This window comes from Akebia trifoliata, chromosome 11 (assembly GCF_017979445.1).
Source record: "Akebia trifoliata isolate Shusen 1 chromosome 11, ASM1797944v1, whole genome shotgun sequence".
Lineage (NCBI taxonomy): Eukaryota > Viridiplantae > Streptophyta > Magnoliopsida > Ranunculales > Lardizabalaceae > Akebia > Akebia trifoliata.
In genome coordinates this window covers 5102200-5119979 of record NC_141385.1, presented here as the reverse complement: position 1 = coordinate 5119979, position 17780 = coordinate 5102200, and the positions used below count along the sequence as shown (strand labels likewise).

At 34.6% G+C, this 17780-nt stretch overlaps 2 protein-coding genes across 5 annotated transcripts; one reads left to right on the top strand and one right to left on the bottom strand.

The window, feature by feature from the left end:
• The first annotated feature begins 1566 nt into the window (after positions 1-1566).
• Positions 1567-3315, top strand: LOC147390515 (phospholipase A1-IIdelta-like). The gene has a single exon (XM_086460289.1). It carries the CDS (start codon positions 1804-1806, stop codon positions 3010-3012), a length of 1209 nt encoding a protein of 402 aa, XP_086316415.1. The 5' UTR covers positions 1567-1803; the 3' UTR covers positions 3013-3315.
• Positions 3316-4458: 1143 nt separating this feature from the next.
• On the bottom strand, positions 4459-11353 carry LOC147390514 (protein MALE DISCOVERER 2-like). 4 transcript variants are annotated; one of them, XM_086459789.1, is made up of 14 exons: positions 10969-11353; positions 10311-10808; positions 10092-10224; positions 9844-9915; positions 8775-8918; positions 8552-8695; positions 7527-7622; positions 7336-7397; positions 6800-7243; positions 6125-6315; positions 5853-5985; positions 5589-5746; positions 4941-5132; positions 4459-4861 (listed from the first exon to the last, which is right to left on the bottom strand). In XM_086459789.1, the coding sequence occupies exons 2-14, from the start codon at positions 10417-10419 to the stop codon at positions 4601-4603; spliced, it is 2139 nt and encodes a 712-aa protein (XP_086315915.1). In that variant the 5' UTR covers positions 10420-10808; positions 10969-11353; the 3' UTR covers positions 4459-4600. The 4 variants fall into 4 exon arrangements, with proteins under 4 accessions (XP_086315915.1, XP_086315914.1, XP_086315917.1 ...); XM_086459788.1 differs by having other exon boundaries at positions 6800-7249; positions 10969-11349; XM_086459791.1 differs by lacking the exon at positions 7527-7622.
• Between the last annotated feature and the right edge of the window lie 6427 nt (positions 11354-17780).

Genomic DNA, 17780 nt, shown 5'->3' with positions numbered 1-17780 from the left:
AGAGAGTATTTTCTCTAAAATGCATGTGAATTGCATTCATTGCCTCACCGTGAAAGGATCTCATCATCGCCCATGGACGTAGGCAATCTTATGGAATTACTTCAATTTTGTATCGTATTGTAAGTGATCTCAAGATTAACCTCATTTCACACTTTCCTGTCGTACAAGTGCACACAAAATCATAGATATTTTTCACTCGTACCTCGATGAAAAACATCAATGGCTAGTACTTCGTACACAACTTTGCATCATGAAAGTGCGAAATAATGTCAATCCTTGAAGTCATGTTTGCATTATTCTATTTTTTTATGAGTCATGCTGAAATGACCTTAAGATTAAACCTCACGTCACATGTCTTGACATGAAAGTGAATAGGCACCATAAATGCTTTTTCACTTGTACCAAGAGGAAAAGCCTCTATGCTTCCCACATCATGGTGTGCAATGTGAGGTCCAATCTTGATATCACCTCTTGCATTATTCATTTTTTATTCTAGTTGTTATTTTATTTCTCGCACAAGATTATTTATATAGTCAATAATGTCATATATGAATCTTATCATTCCTACCTAGTTAGGATATAATAAAATGAAATATATGAGAAAATTTTCACCCCCCATCCCCACCCAAATTGCATGACACGTGGGAAAGAGTCAAAACATAAAAAAATTTCTCTTAACCAAACTCTATCTACCCAGCTGCCAACGATTCCTTTCTTTTATCTGCCTAAGCTTTCTATTATTAAAAATAGAATAAGCCTTAGCCTCAATAAGATTTCAAATCATAATAAGGGTTGTTGAATCCACGTGGATTATCACCTACTAACATTATAGGATTTTTAGATTTCATCTAAAAAATCAGATTAAAAAACCACCATCAGAACTTGATGAAGGTGTTGAAAATGGATGACTACCGAACTCCTACTTGTAAAATTAAAATTCAATGGTGAAATTTTTTTATTTTTTTTAAATTCTTAGAATTTTGTCCCCCAAGAACCCTTTGACATCAAATCATGTTTTCGGATGTCACAAAGGATATTTTCTTTAAAATAATAATTGTGAGTGCCACGAGCAAAATATTTGCAGGACACAGCCTCAGCGCATCAAAAAATCCATTTTCTTAAAGATATTGTCCTGAAAAAAATCAATGATTCTTGGGAAAATGAATTTTCTACTGAAATACCTAATAAATGAAATGCACGTGTACGGGATTTCCACCAGACATTTTAAGTGGATAAAATCATGAAAGGAACCACTAATGTCACATCACTGAGTAGATAAGACTCCCTCGAGTAAATCGATGAAAAAGAAGAGAAAATAAATGATGCTTCATAAGAGCATCAAGCATAATGATCTAAATACCATTCATCCATCAGTTCTATTTGTTATCATCGGATCAAGACATCTAAGATCAATACATCATCATCGGATGACGACAGTCAACATAGTTCTTATCAAATAGATGGCCCACCAATTTTTAACGGTCTAGATCGATTATTAGTGGAACATATGTCCATCATGGCATGCAATAATGCATCCTCAATAAAATCATGATGTATTATCTACTTCCCTTTGAAAATGAAAGAAAACAATTAGTCCATGTAGCTTCTTGTCAACACTGTATAATGTATAATCCTCCAAAGAGCAAGCCATCCTTCATCCTAAAGTTCAGCCAAGTCTCTCTGATTTATTATAACTTAAGGTTATCTTCCATTCTTGAATCGATTATAATATTTTAGCTAACTTAGTTCTCTCTGGTCCTCGAGACAAACAAGGGCAGTATAGGAATATTCACCCGTTGTTCAATGGCCAGTATGGAGCCAGTTAAGATAGAACCAACATGGGAAGAATTACTAGGGAGCAACCAATGGGAAGGTTTGCTAGAGCCACTAAACCTGAACCTTCGGAAACTCATCCTCCTGTGTGGTGACTTCTGCCAAGCAACCTACGATGCGTTCAATAGTGACCAAGAATCCAAGTATTGTGGTAGTAGTCGCTATGGCAAGCACTCGTTCTTCAAGAAGGTTGAGTTCCAATTCGCATCAGACTACTTCGTTGATACCTTCCTCTATGCCACGGCCCGTATTGACGTCCCAGAAGCCTTCCTTCTCCATTCGTTTTCGCGGGAAAATTGGGATCGTGAATCCAATTGGATTGGATACATTGCTGTCTCCTCGGATGAAATCAGTAAAGCTTCTGGGAGACGTGAAATATATGTCGCGTGGCGTGGTACCATAAGAACTCTTGAATGGATCAATGTGTTAGATCCTGAGCTCAAATCAATTGAGCCATTGTTGAAAAACAACGACAATGATGGTGATGATGCCTTGAAGGTCATGAAGGGTTGGCTAACAATTTACACTTCCGATGACCCAGAATCGCCTTTCACCAAAATTAGCGCGAGAACCCAACTTCTAACCAAGATCAAAGAATTGGTGAATCGGTACAAAGGTGAGAATCTAAGCTTAATATTTGTAGGCCACAGCCTCGGAGCATCTCTAGCAGTACTAAGTGCATTTGATGTAGTCGAAAATGAGTTGGCAAAGTTCCCCGTATCGGCGTTTGTTTTTGGTTGCCCAGAAGTAGGTAACCAGGCCTTCAAAGACAAACTTGAGACATTCCCAAATCTTCGAATTTTGCACACAAAGAATGTGATCGACCTGATACCGCTTTACCCGAGTGGGCTATTGGGGTATGTACCTACAGGTGTCGACCTTGTGATCGACACAAGGAAGTCACCAAGCTTGAAGGACTCAAAGAATCCGAGTGATTGGCACAACTTGCAAGGTATGCTTCATATTGTTGCAGGTTGGAATGGAAATGAAGGAGAGTTTGATTTGAAGGTGAAGAGGAGTGTTGGTTTGGTTAACAAGTCAAGTGGTTTCCTTAAGGAGGACTGCTTGGTTCCTGAATCATGGTGGGTTGAGAAGAATAAAGGGATGGTGCTCGATAAAGATGGAGAATGGAAATTAGCCCCACCTTTTGAAGAGGACATCCCTGTCCCTGAGTTTTGATAACTTCTGTGTGGTTACCCATGAATAATGAACAATGCTAGAGTGACTGCGCAGGACACTGAGATGATGTCGTGGTAGTATGCATGGGAACCTAGATGCATCTATGGTTCTAGCACACCTCAATGTTAGCTCAGTGTCGAACACTGTGTCGTAGGAAGTCACTTCAGCATTTTTCATGAATAATTAGAAGTTAGATGTCCCATGGGTTATTTTATGTAAGCTCTCACACTTGTATGTCTGGTTTTGCTACTCTTGACTTTCTTTTAATAAATATGTTTTATCAATAAATTAAAAAAAGTAGGAGTTCTGATTGATTAGCCAATGGAATGGAAATCTAAGCCATGGACTGCGGAGATTTCATTACAAGTTAACTAATAATTACTTAAATTGGACCTTTTTTTTGTTGGGAAGAATGAAAAAACTTGGGTTAACTTGAAGCTGAAGGTTGGAGATCTTATCTCGAATTACATCGTTTTTCGTGATAAGCTAAATAGTCACTCAGAGTCAGACCACTGGTTTAATTTCATCAATTAAATACGAAGGAAATGTGCTGAAATGAGTTTAGATCGATTTAGAAGTGTTAATAAGAAGTATTTTATGCACCTCAGATGATGGTACTAATTAGTCGATCTCATTGCCTAGAAGAAATAATATCCATCTCTGTTATGTACGGAAATAGAATAAGTTTAAAAGAAAATAAAAATAAAGAAAATGCAAATTAATAAAGAGAGATAAATAGAACATTTAATTTGCGTGGCAGTTTACTAGCGAAGAAAAATCTGAGGCTTTTCCCATATTTGTAGGAGACCTGTTGATAAGGAAATCTGTATAAAAAGAAACATATTTGATCCAATTTTCTTTCAAAAACTATATTTTTTTAGAAAGTTCTTAGAAGATTGAAGTACCTTGCAAATGTGAGAAATGAAGTACTATGAACTCTATATTAGGTGTTTTTAGGTCTCTTCCCAATATTTCAAGTTGTAGAAAAATATACAACGGATACACGCTTCATTTACTCTCTTTGATGGATAGTTAGAAACCCAACATTACAATTGCTTTTTGTTATTTAGAACCAAAATCTTTATTAAGTAAATCATCCAAAAGAGGGGGGGGGGGGGGGAGGACAGATTTGATCGCATAAAAGTAAAACACAAATTTTAGTACGCATAAAAACTTCAGTAGATCAAACAAATCAAAACAAAAATGATAATCTCCAACTGTTTACAAATTAAAATATTTGCTGCAGAAAGCCTGAGATCCCACTACCTTGTTAGTTTTTTTACAGTCCAATCTTTGATATCAAATCAAGTACATATATGGTTTATATATATATAAAGGGGACAATTCACTCATGTGTGAAACCATGGATCACACTTTTATTGTGACTCCTAAAGTAGAAATAGGAGAAGAATTAATTATAAAAATCATCGTACTGGTATGGAAACATAGATAAAGAGCTCATCCACAAAAGAAATTTTAGGATACAGACATTTGGGAGAAAACATGTATTATACAGATATTGTTTTGAGTTTTTAGGATTTACAGAAAGAGAGTATGACTTACAAGGGAGAGAAGAGAGTAAGAGACCTCAAGTAGCCTCCACGGAAAGGATCTCAAGTTCTGCCCACCAGAGTGGAGAAAGTCTTGGTGTTGCTGCATCAGGTGAGATAGTGATCACTTCCCTCAATTTGTTAGTGATCTCTCTCATGGTTGGTCTCTCCCTTGGATCCTCACGGGTGCATTCTTGAATTACTTCATAGATGATACCAAGCTCATTGTTCTTAAATGACTTGAGCGTGGGATCGATCAAGTTATTGATGTTACGTTTTTCATACAAGTATTCGGAAGCCTGACAAATACATAATATTCTAAGATATATTGAAATAAGAACACTAAAGCAAAATCGGGATATCTAATATGGGGCTTACCCAGTTCATTAGTGATCCTTGTTCTTTAGAGTATGGAAGCTTCCCGGAAATAATTTCTAGCAACAACATTCCAAAACTGTAGATATTTGTTTCAAGATCCACAATCGGTGGTAATTCGGAATGTTCCGATTCATCTTCACCAGAAATCTTTGATCGGGCTGACAAATGTGACCAAAAATGGATATCTGAAATCTGAGACAATAGAAAAGAAATATTGAATGCATCATAACAAAGCAAGTAGGCTGCGTTTAAGGGCGCCAACCATATTAATAAGGAAACCCACAAACTACTGAAAACTAGAGTTTTACCAATGATTAGAGCACTCCACCTATGTCGACATGTTTGTGTCAACATTGAAGGAAGCTTGTCAACACTATGGCATGTTGACATGCTTCTAGAAGATTTTTTGGCCTATGTCGACATGTTCATGTTGACATTCAAGGTCAGCATGAACATTTTGACATTTAAAAAAAAAAAAAAAAAAAGCAGGGAGCTTAAATCTATTGTGGTGCTCAAATCATAGAAATAAGTTAAAAAGGGTGCCCTTACTAAGATGAGCGCCCTTGCTAAGAATTGGGTGCCTTTAACATGGGCCAAGTAAGAAACCATCTAGAAAATATGGACAAGTATGGTGAGACTGTCATCTACCTTTGCAGCATAATCATCTGTTAAATAGATAGAATTTGATTCCAAACTGGGATGTGCAACAGGAGGGTTCAGCTCATGGTGCATGTATTGAAGACAGTACGATGTACCCATAATAATTCGCATCCTAGCATTCCAATCAAGATGTTCAACTTCTTTAACTGCGGAAAAAAAAACAAAAACAAATAAATGAATGTTTATTTTTTATTTTTCTTCAAAACTCAAGCAGTCAAAAGTAATTCCTTCATTGTAACAGAAATATCTCACCATGAAGATGTTCAAAGAGGGTCCCATTGGGAGCATATTCAAACACCATCATTCGAAGGAAAGGTTCATCCTCCTCACAGTAGCCCAAAAGATTGACAAAATTCTTATGGTTCACCATTGACAGTGTATCAATCTATTAAAAAAATTAGAAAACAAAGAAAAATCAAGCAAAATGAGAAGAACCAACTCACGGTTACCATGAGATGTCAAGCTAGCCTTTACATGTACACAACAAACAAACAAAAAATAAATAAAATAAATAAATAAGAAACCTTTTTTCTGTAGGCCAGTTCCGAGCTCTTCGACCAGTCCTTGGATGATGAGATTGCAGTTGATGAAACCGCGATCTCAACTCCACTCGAAAGTGTTCCCTTATATACCGTGCAGTCCGTAAGCATGTCAATGATATTGCTAAAATCCTCACAAGCAGTCTCTAGCTCTGAACGATTCAGCTTAGGCACCCCTGCAATTTCAAATCAAGCCATATGTTTCACAATTGTGTGCACTTCTGAATGTTATTTATGGTGTCTTTTATCCAAGCCATTGGGTTAGTATTTAATCCAACGGTTAGGATAGGTTCTTGTTTTGTACACCCATAAATAGCAATATTGGGATGGTTTTTTAATTAGATTAGAGTTTTCTTCTTGTTGGTTTTGAGAGAGATGGGGAGAGGGGTGTACAAGGTTTACGGGGCTGAGGTTTGAGATTAAAACTCGAGTAGTTATTTCTTGCATTGTTCTCCTTTGATTTCTTAGTGAAGAAGATGAGATCTATCCATGGACGTAGGAATAGTTGCCAAACTACGTAAATCTTGGTCTTTGGTTGTTTCTTGTTTTTCTTTGCTATTTTCTTCTTAACCGTATTGAACACGAATCTCTAAATTCACAACACTGCAAAAATGTTGAATGATAAGATATATAGATGTTTGTCATGAATGAAAAGATCACCTGTGATAAATGCCTTCTGCAATTGGCCACTTATTCCAGTCTGCCAAGGACCGATAGTTGTCACTCCTCGGTTGCGACACATACAGAACATAGCCACAATAATAGTGAGAACGAGAGCCAATCCTGGAACCACAAAAACATACATCCATCTCTTTGCAGATGAACCATCAGTTGGTGATTGTTGTTCAGCTTTCTTTCCAATGGAACCATCAGGAGTTTGGGGCGAAGTAGGATCCGTCGGAGAAGGTTGAGGAATTTGTTTTCGATTGCCGTTTGGTACTGCAGGGTAAGACCCACTACTTCGGGTAGATGGTAGATTAGTCATCGGTTCAGGGGGAAGACTTTCGCTCACTGGTGCAGCGGGAAGATTACTTGATTCTTGTAGCAATCTACGGCGCACAATATTTACTATGTGTGGTACATTACGTACTATGTATGATTCATCTGAACCTGACAACAATTGAATAAATTTTTCACTTTCTTATGGGGGCATAATATTTTTATGGTGCAAGCATAAATATATGAATTTTACTCACTTGATATATTGTCACAATCTCTCTCTCCACAGACGTGTGAAGAGCTCTTTCTGAAGTTGAAACTTTATACCCAAAAAAAGAAGCAAAAAAGTTCAAATTATTGAAGAATAATAAGTATTTTATTGTATAATTTATAACAAAAGAAGAAAGTTAGAAGAAAGAGGCAAGAGATGTAGATGTTTGGATCATACAGTGGCAATACGTGGAGATAATGTAGAAGTTTCCCTTTAATGAGGATCATGAAAGAGTCATCCTCCTTCAGTTGTTTCAAATTGTTCTGCCAAATACTGCCCAAAACATAGTATAAAAGTACATGTTTGGGAAATATGACCATATAGTATTCTGAGTATATAATACTTGAAAATAAAAATGATAAATGGCAACAACAAACCTATAACAAGGCCTCTCTGGTTAATCTCTTAGATGTTACTATATAATTATCGGATTGACAAACTATCTCTGGCACAAGAACAACTTTCAACATATCTTCCAAGAACTTCAAGTATTCCACAATGTGAATGAACTCAATTGAGTGAAGATTACCACAACAATACTAAAGTGGGGATATTGTTCAACCACACAGACACAGCACAGACACAGGAATGGGAAACAGTCCTCACTGAACTGAGGAAAAACCCTACTCAACTTATGTCGTGAAATGTTAGATGTTTAAACAAGGGCGAGCAATTACTTCTAGTCTCTATGAAAACCAGATAATCCAAAAAGTTTGTTCAATATTTACTAAATCATTGTGTTGAAGAGATTCGACAAGTACATAACTCAATATTAAACCCAAAGTGCAAAAAAGGATGAAGTCCTACAAATCTAGGAATGAAGATTTTTTTTTCTCCCTAGCATCATCTTGTTACTCCATTTTATTATGTCTAAAGCCATGTCTGTTAATTCAAGTATGTTCCTATATTTTTCATGAATTTATCTTTCTTAGCCTTTCCACACATCATGTCTAATATGCTCAAATTATAAACATGTTTCTCGATTGCCCAACATTCAGTTCCATGAAGTTTGGATAACGGCTTTTCATATCAAGTGAGCAGTTGATAGATGGCCCATCTTTCAAGATGAACCGATTGCCACTTGAGAAGGATCTGGATTTCTTTGCTATATGCTTACATACATATACATAAAGGAGCTTGACAATGTAAGGAGGTTGGAAATTCTACAAAAAAAAACTTGCAAGGAATTGATAAACTCTTACCAATGTCCAATTTTTCGATGTGGACAGCCAATTCCAGAGGCCACAGCATACGTAAGATTTTGATCAAGTTGTATCTCAGAGAGCATAATGAGCTTCCCAAGCTCATGAGGTATGTCTCCCTCGAATTTATTGTTGCAAAGCAACCTGGAATGCAAAACAGAAGCAATCAACGTAAGCTAATTTTCAGAGCCAAAATGAATGCAAAATGGTAAAAGGGACTCACAAGCGCTTTAGTGAGATCATCTGGCCTATTTCTGCTGGAATTGTTCCACTGAAGTTATTGGCCCTCAAGTCTAGTAGCTCCAGCATGGTAAGCCCTCCAATCTCTTTAGGGATGACACCCGTGAAATGATTCTCATTGAGGACACTGAAAATGTAAATAAAAATGAAGAAACGCAAATTCAAAAGTATTCAATAGGAAATTCTGAAGCACAGAAAATCAACTACATATTTTATTTAACACGTCTAGATATAATAATTTGTAGGGAATGAATGATAATAAGAGGGATCACAAAAACCAAGATAGGGCTTATAAAATCTGTTGATCATGTAACATTCCTTTATCTCGGATTAGTTAATTGAAATCCACTATTCTATCAAAATTTGGAGTGTTCTGTGTGTGGATCGAAATCTAGTTACAATTACTTCTACTCCCACACATCAATAAATTTTCTTACAATAATAGATCTTAGGACAAAACAAAGTCTAAACAAGTAGCATAACAAAAAACGATTGACTGACTCATAACCCTTCAATCTGTTCAATTAGGTAGACTTTACCATGTCCTGAAAATAATAATTATTTCATGACCTATATTACAGATAGCGTTCACTTGTGCTGGTTACCCATGTCAAGCCAACATGACATGGCCAGAGACAAATTCTATGTGACTCAAACTGCACCCAAAATCCGGTCCTAAGATGAATTTGAAATGTTTAAAAAAAAAGTAAATTAATTAATCAAAGTTGGAAACTATTAAATATTATAATTTGATAAATTAATAAATCACATGGGCACATATGTGAATTTTATGTATTTGAACATACCAGTGCTTCCTAGCTCATATTTTTGGTTTCTCAATAGTACAAAAATTAAATATTATCTTACGATGTGTCATTTTTCTAACATTTTCTTGGCTCATCTTGGTGGACACTTTAGTTACTCAAAATTAAACAGAGAAGCATGTAAGACTTGAAAATGATATTTATCTAGAAATTATGTCAAATCGAAAATTTAAGAAAAATCATATTTTTGCTGAAAATACATAGCTGAATAGATCAAACATTTCTTACAGAGATTTTAAGTGACTAAGTTTCCCAAGCTCAGGAGCTAGTATTCCTCCCAAAGAAAGTCCTTTTAGATCCCTACAAGGAGAATTACATAGGACTTCAGCATAAACTAAACATAACCATGATCATCCATATTGTGCTCTAAAAAACTTCCCATCAAATGAAAGTTTTCATATAACTTCTTAATAGTTCATATTCTTAACGACCAACCCAATTTAGGGAGACCGGAAAAACTTAAAATGGGGACTTACAGCATTTGCACTTTACTGTCCACACAATGAACGCCGGTCCACAAACAAGGGTTATCGTCATTAGGATTCCAATTTGTAAAGGCACCATAAGGATCACTATCAACACTAGCCCGAAATTCCAATAACGCCAATCCTGTTTTTCCACAATTACTATCCAAAATAAAACAATAACCAAATACCATATCTTAAAGAAGACAAGAACATAAACAAGAATTATACCTTCGAGGTTAAGCGACCAACATTCTTCAATTTGGAAAAGAAACGTCAAGGCCAAGAAAAAAGAAACCGTGTGGAGGTCGAATCCAAAAGGCTTCCATTGTCTTCCCATTGCTTGATAGACCAAATGCCGGAGAGGTGGTGATGGTGGTGGTGGTAATAACAAAGATTACGGCTAAGAACCGCAACTCTATTCAAAATCGCCAGATTTATTATATAAAACACCCCCTAAAAAATTTTCTAACTCATAAAAACATCCACAACTTCATAATATCGAAATTCGTATATAAGTTATGATAATTTACAACAAATCTAGTTACAATAATGAAAAGCGTAACTATTGAAGGTAAGGTACTCGTTGACCGCGAATCATCGGATAATCTGAGTCCCTCATTTTTTTAAATTTAAATTCAAATTAGAAGGCTATTTCATCACCAATAGTTGAGGTCATCGGCTCCTCGGATTATATCCAAATTAGTAACTCTTATGTTGTAATAATAACTGAAACATATAAAACAGAATCAAAATTCTCAATTTAACCATTTGAAACAAATAAAAACATGGAATTTCAAAAAGGGGAGAAAAGAAAAAGTTGAAGGGGTGCCTTAATTTGCAAGCAAAGATTATACAAAGAATAAGAGAAAGGTGTTGTAAAATTTACCAGAAAGAAGGGGCAAAATGGGAATAAAATGAGAATTTATTTTATTTTTCCCTCTGGAGATAAAGAAGAGGGAAGAGGTGTAAGGAAGAAGATGAAGGCAGCAAAGAAAAAAATAATTTTTTTTTTTCTCTCACTGCCCCTAACGGGCTTCAAAGCCTCAGCTCAAACATCATCTTCTCTCTCTCTATCTCTATCTTTCACTTTCTCTCTCTTCTTTCTCTTCGTTTCTGGCCAACGGTCCAACCCCGCCACCTCTAACTGTTTCTTTTTTTTTTCCAGTTTTTTTTGTTTGTTTTTTTTCTTTCTTTGGTTTGGATTAGTGGGACCCAACCGGTTCTTCGCTACCGATAACTGCCGTCCGCTGTTGTGGTAGAAGTGGGTCCCACTACCGTTGAACTCGGATTTGGGACGCGTTTATTTCATTCCTTCCACACTACTTCCTCCTTTAAAACTGGGCTACCGGCTACTTATTTAGAAAAATTAAAGATTTGTTTTTGTGATACGGACTTTTAATAGAATGCCACGTGTAAGATTATTTTTGATGCATTAGCTTTATTTATTTATTTATTTTTGACGTTTGATGATAACTGATTGGATTTTATTTTTTACTTTGATTTAGACATACCCTCCACTTTTTAGTGAATATTTGGGCTATCCTTACATTTTCAAACTAATGACTTGCCCTCTTGGCATTAATTTTTCCTTCATATATCCTGATGGGTGGTCTCCATGATAATTTTAGATCAATAATCGATTAATGCTCGTACGTTGTGAATTCGATACTTAGTATCAGGGGTGGAGCCAGGATTTTTTTCATGTGTGGGGCAATCGAGTAGAAAAAATTTTGTGAGGACAATTAAAAATGAAAAAAATAGTTGTGAGGATAATAGTGGTAGATTTTTTTTTTTATCCACCACTAAAATCTGTCAAAATAACTCACTAATCCATAGACTTTGAAAATTCTAGTGGGGGCAACTGCCCCCACTCTAAATCCACCATTGCTCAGTATGAGCATTAATTCCTCAAGGACCACCTCCGAGGGTGCACCCTCACTTACATGGTGCATGTGATGTGTGGGTGTTGCATGTACCCCGGAACTAATTCTTATATAAAATCATAGTCTATGGATTGGGCAAAGCCCAAATACATACTCGGTATGTTGTCTCCAAGGATACTCGATTATAAAAAAAATAGAAACTATTGAAAGACTAATAGATGGCATTGTACAAGTGCATCAGTACATGTATGACAAAATTAGGATATATGCAATTTTTGTAAAGGCCGTTTGCAATTTAGGATTTTAGTTAAGATAATTTTGAAGATAAAATACTAATAGAATACTTTTGCAATTTTCTAATAATAGCGTGGCTATAGAGATCATGGGTCTGTAATTTTATCCATCTTGATGAAAATTATCTTAATGATATTAAGGTTAAATGAAAACATGGGGACATTTTCGAATCACTTTACTCTACCTTCTCTCATTATAATAGTAGGGATAATCTAAATACACTTTTATTCAACCTTTGGTAAAAAATTCTTTGCTTTTTTCCTTCTAAAAGCAAATCATTTTTAACCTCTTGAGTGAAATTTTTAGCCTTTATGCAAAACTTTAACGGTATATTTATTTGCAAGGAATTCCTTTTTCAAGGAGATTTGAATTCCTTAGATAATGATCATGTAAAAATTGATAAAATGAAAAAACTGAATTTCACTGCTTAATTGCACATACGAAAAAAAAGAAGAAGATTAGAGAGAGAGAGAGGCTGGTAGGGGTGCAATCCTATTTTATTGATACAGGATTCGAAAAAGAAGAAGAAGAAGAAGGAGGAGGAGGAGGAGGGGAAGAAGAAGAAAAAGAAAAATGAGAAAAAATGAGTGAGAGATATGTGTGTCCATGCGTTCTTACGTGTAAAGGCCCTAATGATGAGATTTCAATTCCACGGGGGTCTGGGTGGAAAAACACATTCCCACGACCTAGGAGAGAATTTCATTTTGACCACACAAAAAAATAATTTTTTACTTTAAAAAATCAATCAAATAACTATAAATTTTGACTTTTCATGAAAAATCACTTGTTATCCCATTTTCTATGTGACATTAAACAAATCCTAGCTTAGACTACTCCTTCAAACATTCAAACAACATGAATAAGATAAGACATTTGTAAATATACATAAGGGAATTTTTGGTAGGAAATGAAGACTTTTCTATAAGAGATTAAGACAAGTAGATTAAAAAAATTATCATAAAGATCGAAGAGTTTGAAGACGAATGCACTTCAATCATTTTAATTTGTCTATAAGAGAATATTAAGGTCAAGGGATTTGTCTTCTCTTTGAAAATATAGGGGTTTCTCACATATTTACCAAACATGGAGGGGTACACCTAATTCACTCTTTTTAATCTCATAAGATTATTATAAAAAACACGTTCTTTACGAAGTTAATGTGAAAAGTTTTCTAACTATATCAATTTGTGGCATCTAAAGACATGATTTGAAGTCCCAAGGTATAGAGGAGTCAAGACAAAATTCAAAGAACTTCGTAGAAAAAAAAAATTTTAACGTTAATTTTCACTGTTGAATTTTAATTTTAAATTTTGAAATTTGATAACCCTCCATTTTCAACACTTTGGATTAAATGTGATAATCCATGAGGGCCCAACAACCTTTAATAAGATTTAAAATCTTACTAAGCTAATCTGGTCTAAATATTAAATGGGAAGGTTATAATTGACCAATCAAGTAATTTTGACACGTATCATGTTAAGAAAAATTGTGACCAACCCATCTGAATCAACATTGGCTATCAAAGTATTTTTCACGAAATGGTGATTGGTGACCGAATATTTAAATATCTGATACAGACGTCTGTACTAAAGGAAAGATCCCACGTATCTCTTACCAACAGCCCTCCTACCAATTCCGACGTGCTTCGTATGCGTGCGTGCCTCCCTCTCACCCTTTTTTTAATCATTATTTAATTTAATTTATTAATTTAATTAAAATTATTATAAAAGAGAAAAGATACAATGCTTCTCAGGACTATAGAAATTGATGTTTCTACATCATGTAGCCCACCAATTTTATATCTAAATCATTCATTTATTAATACAAAGGAAATAAGTTCGATTGATCCTAGATAGAATTAACTCATTGGATGTCTAAGTATTAGAGGAAATAAACATGAGAATAATGTTCTTTACATTAAATACCTCATGTGTGGCCAACCAAATTATTATAAAAGAGAAAAGATACAATGCTTCTCAGGACTATAGAAAGTGATGTTTCTACATCATGTAGCCCACCAATTTTATATCTAAATCATTCATTTATTAATACAAAGGAAATAAGTTCGATTGATCCTAGATAGAATTAACTCATTGGATGTCTAAGTATTAGAGGAAATAAACATTGAGAATAATGTTCTTTACATTAAATACCTTATGTGTGGCCAACCAAATGATCGAACCGTTGTTCACTGAACCAATGGTTCGACCAAATTTTAATTCTTAATAAATGAAGGTAATCAAAGAAAAAGTGTGCATATTTTTATTATTTTTGTAATTATCATAAATTGGTCCGATCAAATTGGATCAAGGTTCAACCACAGTCTAACCAATTTGATAAATTTTTGGTTCAATCATCGCTTCAATATTTACAAAATTGAAAATTATACTACTCGAAGAATTCCAAGGCAAAACTAACAAGAGTCGTGATAATATGATGCCCCCTTCTGACAAACACCCATTACTCCCCCATCATAGAATCGTAAATCATTTGCCTCGGGATGTGTAAAATCATAAATCATTTTCTTGTGTATATCTAGGCAAATGATCTACGATTCTGTGGTGGGGAGGGGGGGTGTTAAACAAACGAAGGACATGCTTGGAAGTTGAAATTTTCTTAACTCGATTCCATTTCGTCATTTAGATTGTGAATCTACAATAACTATCAGTTTTCAAATGAATCGTGATTTTCTAATTACCGCCCTGACATACTCTCCCCATGTGGTTGTGCATAGAACCATAGATTTTTTTCTCAAGATACACAACTGCACATGAAGAGAGTTTATCGGATGGGGGAGTCAATTTATCATTATTCTTCGCGAATTCTTGACCAATTATGACCCATAGGTGTTAGCAAAGAAAGAAGAATGCCCGAAAGAGAGTGGATTGTAACAGTGAAGATGGATAATATATAACACATTTTCACTAGCAGAAGTTGTGGTCCTTGACAAATTTTATTAGAGGATCAAGATTCTTTAAATAAATTAGTAAAAAAAGCTTTACGACCGTGGATTGATTGCACGAGGATGGTCCCATCAATGCCACTGATCCTTATCTCAAGGTTGAAATCCTTTGCTACTTACCCTAGCTAGTTTGTAATCTACTATATTATTTGCATTTAATATATGGATTTTTTTTTTTTTCAGGTTTTTTCCTCGAAATACAACTCTCTATAGTATTTTTTGCATTTTCTGTACAAAATTTAACAAGAAAATGTAGAAAAAGCATCGAACATTTTTTTATAAGAAAATTTTATTGACACACCTCAATACTCTAAGGCCTCCAAAGTTCTTAAAAAAGGACTTTGAAAGAAGAACTTTTAAGGGCATCTCACGAACTAATTATTGTGTAAATGTCTTATATTATGTTGCGCTGCGTAGAGTTGCAGGGATGCAGGAGTTATGTTAGTTATGAAAAGTTGTTATAAGTTATATACATCCATGTAATTGGAGAGCTTCAATTGTATGATTAATTGGACAGTTGAGTCGAGAATGGGTTGGGAGCTAGAATGTTGGTCTCTCTTGAATCTTAATTAAATGACATACACGACGTATTTTTTTTCATCAGTGGGCATAATCCTCATAATAGGACACGACATGTAATCTTCAACAAATGATAATTTTATATTGATTATGATGGAAAAGCGTAAAACACAAAATCCAATGACCAAGTTTTATTATCGAGACATGTATTATCAGAATACATATATATAAATTTTGGTGGAGGTCAGATTTCGTGTTTTAGTATGTGTCCATTTGCTTAATTTATGTACTCTCTCATACTAAAACCACATCGGTTTCCATCTTCTTCCCACGCATACACAAAATCATTTGCAGCTTAAAATTAGTAATATCGCTAAAAAGGTAAATCAGTTAATTTTATCGACTAATTGTGCCTGAATAAGTCAATATTGGATCCACTATTGCCCATGGATCAACTATATGTATTTTCACTCTACTAGCTACAACCTATAACCAAATAAATCTTGACAAATATTACTACTTACATGAATATTTAATGCATTTTTAACAATTGAACTTTTCTTTTACTTGGAAGGTTTCAAATAAATTGTGTAGTTTCATCAACCTCTTGCCTTTTCCACTATTATAATTAGGGGTGCAACTTGGTTCGATTTGAGGTTAAATTGGAATCGAACCAACATAGGTCCGTTCCACTAAATAAGAACCAGAACCGTACCAAATTCCATTGGAACTAAACCAATCCAAATCAAATTAAAGTCGGTTTGGTTCAGTTCGATTTTACGGATTGCCAATATTCTATAAATTGTAAGTAATAATTTTTATTGCAAAAACAAACATATAATAAATATAAAATTTCATACAATAATCACTAATCTATCCATAAAAAGTCATTAGTTTATCCATAAAAAATCACCTAATATATATCCTAACTCATAAAATAATTCATAATAATTATTATATATGTATATATTTATTTATTGCATAAGGGTTTGGTTCTCGATTTGATTCAATTCTATACAAGCTTGATCCGAGAACCAAACCAAATTGATTGGTTCTCCATTTTCGTAATTCAAATCACCCCAAATCTATCGGTTTGATTCGATTCTTGGTTTGAATTAGACCAAGTTGTACCCCTAATTATAATCACCAACATTACGAGGTATGTGGTAGAATAAAATAATGAATAAGGTTGAAGTGACTTCAAGATTGGACCTCATATCACACATCCTGACGTGAAAGTATGTAGGAACCATAGATGTTTTTCATCAAGATATGGGTAAAAAATCATTTAGGGGATCCTTTGCACTTTCACGTCAGGATGTGCCATATGAGATACAATCTTGAGGTCACTCCAGCTCAACTCTAAAATAATAGAACCTCAAAGGAGAAAAGATGTTGAATTTTTAAATAAATTTTTAAAGAAAGAAATGAGGAATTTAAAGAAAAATTCATCTTGACTCTAAATAAATCCATGTCAATCTCAAAAAATCATCAACAAATGATACAAGATAACAATGACTAGAAATCGAAGCTACATGCCCTATATGTTAGAGCGAACAAGAGCTTTAGGAAAATCACATTCCTTATTCAAATTAATAGAAAAAATGTTCTACGAAGTTTAACAATTCAACGACTCACAAAAACAATTAACATACTAAGAAAATCATTGTCAATCTTCCATGCATTTGGCATTTGGCGCACAAGCTTTGGTACAAATCTCGCTTGTGAGTAATGTATATTATATTATTTATATACAAAAAATAGGTAAATATCAATGGTCGTGCTGTCTCTAGATGTTTAATATCAACTTAAAGTAGATGCAAAAATCTAAAAATTTGTTGCCATGTAGGGTGAAAAGCTCAATCAGTCAGCCCGCTTCAAAATTTTAAAGGAACCTTCTCCATTGGATTACAAGTGACATGTCTAAGGAGGTATCCCAAAATTTGGTGAAAATGTAGGGGTGTGAAATAAATTGAAAATGCCACATATCTCGTAACGATGAGAGTTCCTTCAAAAGTTTTAAGTGGCCCACCCACTTCA

Excerpts from the sequence above, each read along its gene's own strand:
- LOC147390515 (XM_086460289.1), top strand. The coding sequence starts at position 1,804 with ATGGCCAGTATGGAGCCAGTTAAGATAGAACCAACATGGGAAGAATTA.
- LOC147390514 (XM_086459788.1), bottom strand. The coding sequence starts at position 10,419 with ATGGGAAGACAATGGAAGCCTTTTGGATTCGACCTCCACACGGTTTCT. Across the intron at positions 7,398-7,526 it reads TATCTCCACGTATTGCCACT|TTTCAACTTCAGAAAGAGCT; the intron begins GTATGATCCAAA and ends TTGGGTATAAAG. Across the intron at positions 7,250-7,335 it reads AGATTGTGACAATATATCAA|GTTCAGATGAATCATACATA; the intron begins GTGAGTAAAATT and ends AATTGTTGTCAG.